The sequence below is a fragment of the Asparagus officinalis genome, chromosome 5, assembly GCF_001876935.1.
Source record: "Asparagus officinalis chromosome 5, Aspof.V1, whole genome shotgun sequence".
In the NCBI taxonomy this organism is placed as follows: domain Eukaryota; kingdom Viridiplantae; phylum Streptophyta; class Magnoliopsida; order Asparagales; family Asparagaceae; genus Asparagus; species Asparagus officinalis.
Window position 1 is genome coordinate 10,824,996 of NC_033798.1, and position 4,565 is coordinate 10,829,560.

The 4,565-nt window shown below is 35.8% G+C and overlaps 1 protein-coding gene across 6 annotated transcripts; it reads left to right on the forward strand.

Moving 5' to 3' along the window:
- On the forward strand, nt 1,948–4,240 carry LOC109844018. 6 transcript variants are annotated; one of them, XR_002247860.1, is made up of 7 exons: nt 1,949–2,247; nt 2,708–2,773; nt 2,947–3,015; nt 3,104–3,170; nt 3,276–3,398; nt 3,569–3,600; nt 3,850–4,240. XR_002247860.1 is itself a non-coding variant. In XM_020413024.1 (6 exons), exons 3-6 carry the CDS (start codon nt 2,990–2,992, stop codon nt 4,218–4,220), a joined length of 417 nt encoding a protein of 138 aa, XP_020268613.1. In that variant the 5' UTR covers nt 1,948–2,247; nt 2,708–2,773; nt 2,947–2,989; the 3' UTR covers nt 4,221–4,240. The 6 variants fall into 6 exon arrangements, 2 of the variants coding, with proteins under 2 accessions (XP_020268613.1, XP_020268612.1); XR_002247861.1 differs by having other exon boundaries at nt 3,929–4,240; XR_002247859.1 differs by having other exon boundaries at nt 1,950–2,247; nt 3,926–4,240.

The following is a 4,565-nucleotide window of genomic DNA, read 5'->3' on the forward strand; positions in this document are numbered from 1 at the left end:
AGAGGCGTAGGAAGCTGGTTCATACGGATTACATCATATATTAGGGATAACAATTTGTTGGATACGAAATCTTCTGAAATTAATTCACACGTCAGTGCCATCGTCGTGAATGCTGTTGGTTCCATCTGAAAGTAACAAAATTGATCGGTTTAAAGACGTATAGGTGCATTGGATGTAGGATGTGGACTACGTACAATATCATAACTCCCCTTTTTGTTTGCTGTCACCATGTGGCATTAGCTCCATCAATTAAAACAGCACCCAAAAAAAAAAAAAAATCCAAATAATTACACCCCATATATTTCTTCTTCTTTTTGGAGATGAAATATAGCTCAAAAGGTAATCTAGCTAGTCTTATTTTTCTTTAGTAACGGTTACACATTTTACTGGCCTACATAAAAGGGAAGTAATCTAACCACGAAGTAGGACTTTGTGCTAAGAAAGATAATGTATACTGTAACGCACCTATCAAATTCTAGCTAGCCCTGCCATCTTCCTTCACCAATCTCTCGTTTAATATCAACCACCATTTGATACTGCACATGCAAGTTAAAAATGGGTGATGGCAACTTTGCAGTCAGCTGGATCACCTATTCAGGGCAACCCACTTGATATCTCCATGAAAGAAAAACTTGTATCGCCTATTTTTAGAGTTCTTGATGTGATGGGAGAAATTACGAGTTTAATTAAGACAGGTTGCCGACATGTTCAATGGAACTTATTTAGAGAGTTGAGCATTAAAATGGTCCAAATGTCCCTGATTGAAGAGAAAACATCCTTAATCTCATAATTTGATTTTAAAAAGAAAGACAAAGAGAATCTTCTCATAAAATCTTGTTATCTTCGTAACATGTACGCTCTTTTGTCAGTTGACTCAAGTTTCCATTGTGTCCGCAGTGTTCTACCCCTCTCCGTTGCCTTCCACTTCATGTGGTCGTGGTTGCACAGTTTCACAATCCGTGTACTTCCCTTTTCCCATTTCTACTTGCCTAGAATTTTGTTGGGTGTATTATGGGTGATATGATCAAATGAGTAAAGTATAATGTCCATACAACAAAAATCTCAAATCGCATGTTTAATTTATGAACTGGACCACCCTACTTCTCAACTAGAATCTTATCGGCCCATCATAGTAGCAGCTCACCGACAACTACAGAGATCTTCCTAGTTTTTGATCAAGACTGCAAGTGTTTGCATTTGTTCGTCTCGTGGAGGCAATTGCATCGCACCAATATAGGCGGACTAACAAAAGGCTGAGTGCAGAAGCGGGGTTGGATGAACTCCTTCATTGATATCACGATGTTATTTTGTTAGGCCACATACACGTCAAAAAGATTTGACAACCAGATCAACGCGCAGGTGGTTTGGAGTTAATGTAAGGCCAAAAAGGACGCAGATTCGAAAGAAAAACAACTGGTAGATTAATCAATACGAAGAAGTAGTTTCAGATTTGAGTTTAGCTGAATTTACCTCAATTCATTTTGGGGATTAATTCGTCCTATCGACAACCTGTCAAATGAACCCTCTCGCGGAACGTGCCCTCCGGATCTTGTGTTGAAAGAAGGCAAGAAGAAATCACAGCAAATAAAAGAAAACTTTGCAAGGAAAAAATAGAAGAGAGAATACCAAAAATTTAACAAGGTTCGGCAACTTAGCTACGTCCTCGGGAGCCACACAAAAAAAAATTCCTTTGAATATTAAAGAAAATTACAAAGCTTGCAAGAGATGATCTCAAACTTCTTGAGATCACTCAAAAAAGAACTATCACTGCTACAAAAGCCTCTATTAATAACGGTTTATTTAATAACTGTTATTAATAGAGCATAAACGATAGACATTCACATCTTCTTAATAGAAACGGTTTTGTGAAAATGTTGACTTATTATTTATTTAAAAAATAGAACGAAAACTCAAAAAATTTGGGATGAAGTCAAAATTTCATCTGGGCGGCCAACAAAAGAAATGGGGGAAACCAAATTCACTTGCCAAAAACCTAACTATCGCCCCAAAAAAGAATCATTCTCTAAAAACCCTAACTATCGCCCCCAAAAGCCGTCGGCCGGCAACTTCGAGCTCCGCTCAGCTGTTGAGATCTACCCTCGCCCTCACCAATGTAATTGATCCTCGCTTGCCAACTCTTGTGAGATTTACCTTACTCGACATAAAAACCTAAATCGTCCTTTGCGGAAGCCCTAGCAACTTCGACCACAAATCTGAGCTTCACCGACTACCTTCATCGCAACTCCGGTAATTCCTCAGCTTCTTCCTCACCTGGTTTCATCCATAGATGGTAACCTTTACCCATAGTTCAGCTCTCTTTGTGTCAATGGTTATGGTTTTTACCATTAGATTGATTATGAAATCCTTTTCCTAATTTCTGTTTTGATTCAAGATGCTTGATTGTTAAACTGTAGTGATGTCGATTTGTTGAAATCTCGTATGAAAATTAGATTGTTGCAATAATATGATTTGTGTTTCAAAATATGTTATTTTGGGTCTATTTTAAAACATAATTGGTGTAATTTGTGAACAGACTGTTATTATACATTAAACATCCAGATGTTGAGAGATGTTCATGCCCAAAACTTTGGTTTTCTTCAATAATATGTTTATTTTTGTCATTGATATATATTTTTTTAACAAATACTTCTTCAAGTTCAATTTCACAACATATTGATTATTCCTTTTAATGTACCTTTCATTGCAGTTTTCAAATGTACATTTGACGACACTAATACCATCAGTTAGCGAGGAAGCAATTAATCTTATCGCGGTAAGGCCTGTCTATCAGAATGATGCATTTGATTTAGCTAGTAAAAGACAGTTTTTTTTAATAATGATTGAATATTGAGAAGATTATATGGCACGTTCCGGAAGTGTGACAATCGCTCTTTTTCAAAGTGAATATTCAATATTGTTTAATTTTTAACATGCATCCTTGCGCAGTTACTCTGCTCCTGGGATCCCATCAAAAGGCCCACTGCAGCAGATGCCCTTCGGCATTCTTTCTTCCAGGTCATTTTTAGCATTCCAGGAAGTTAATATTTATACACACTTATCTTTGGTAAGTACTTAAAAGTTGCTACTTCCTTGCTTATGACAGTCGTGCTTATACATCCTACCATCTCTTCGTGGAAAGCAATGGGACCCCCAAAAACACCTCCAGTCTGGTTGGTTTTCAATTTTTTCCTTCGTCCTCAGGATCATTTTTTCCTTCTGTTGGATGTTTGCATGTTGCCTTGTCCGTTATCTAATATAAATGTTACATCTTATAGTTGGGAATAGAAGTTCCATGGAACAGAAGAGTGCTGCTAGAAGATACTCTACTGGTGCTCTATCAAATACAAAACCAACAAGCAACCTGCTCACATCAAATCTAAATGCTTCTGCTATGACAAGTATTTTATTTCCCTGGTTTTATATTAGAGGGTATATCGTATGTATGAATACTGTTGGTTGTGGTAAATAATCACTTTTTCTGATATATTAGAGCATTACTGAGTACACTTTTTTGTGTTTGATTTTAACTTTTTATTTGCCTTATTGAGTACATTTCTTTCCATTACAGCTATACAACAGAAGATGGAGATGGATCATCAGGTTAGTAAACCAGACACGTGATCTTAATTTAATCACATGATTTCAAAATCTTTCATTCTGGTATTTCTCTTCGACATGAATTTGATAAAAGTGCCAGACCAGTGAGGAACAGTTTGCGACAACCTCGACAACTGTTTCAATATCAACCACTGGCCATATAGAAACCATCTTGTGGTTACTTTCTTCCTGCATCTGTTTTATTTTCTATTACCTAATTTTAAGATTATAACACAACAGTTCTTTTGGCAGCTTGTATTTCGTTGTAAAACCAGCTTATCAAAGGAGATGATCAGTTTTTCTATTTCTAAATCTCCATTGTTTGTAGTAGGATGAAGGTTGCCAGGCGATGGATGATGAAGGGGAGAATATTTTGGATAGAATCAGTTGGAAGGAGTCAAAACATTGGGAGAGACTCGATGAAGGAAGAACTCGTCTTGATAATTAATGGGCTAGCCATGATCTTTATCATTCAAATTCTAATTATTCACGGTTTATTACTTCACTGTCATAGGTCTTTGAATAGGTTTCCATTTGTTAGATTTACATTTCAGTTAAGAGTCATAGGATGTAGAGAAGTTGTGAACCTTGTAAATGGTCTAAACTTAAAGTTTTATAGTTGATTATCACTTTATTGAATTTATTGACAAAGCTTGTATCAAACACGCATTATTTTTCAATTGATTAAGTTAAGTTCTTATTTATAATGGTAATTATTTGTTTCATTTAAATGATATCATGCATTGAAATAAATGATTAGAAATAGATGAATATCATTGCTACAGTTGGATGCGAGAATAAGCAGTAATATTTTGGTGAAAATATCTTTTTAATACCCTATATCAACGGTTTTCTATTGTCAATATACCTTAGTGGTGGTTAGTGTTTGCGTCGAAAATTGTTGTATTCATTGCGGTATTCATTACAACTTTAGTCGTTACAACGAAATCAAAAAGATTGTCTTTTTA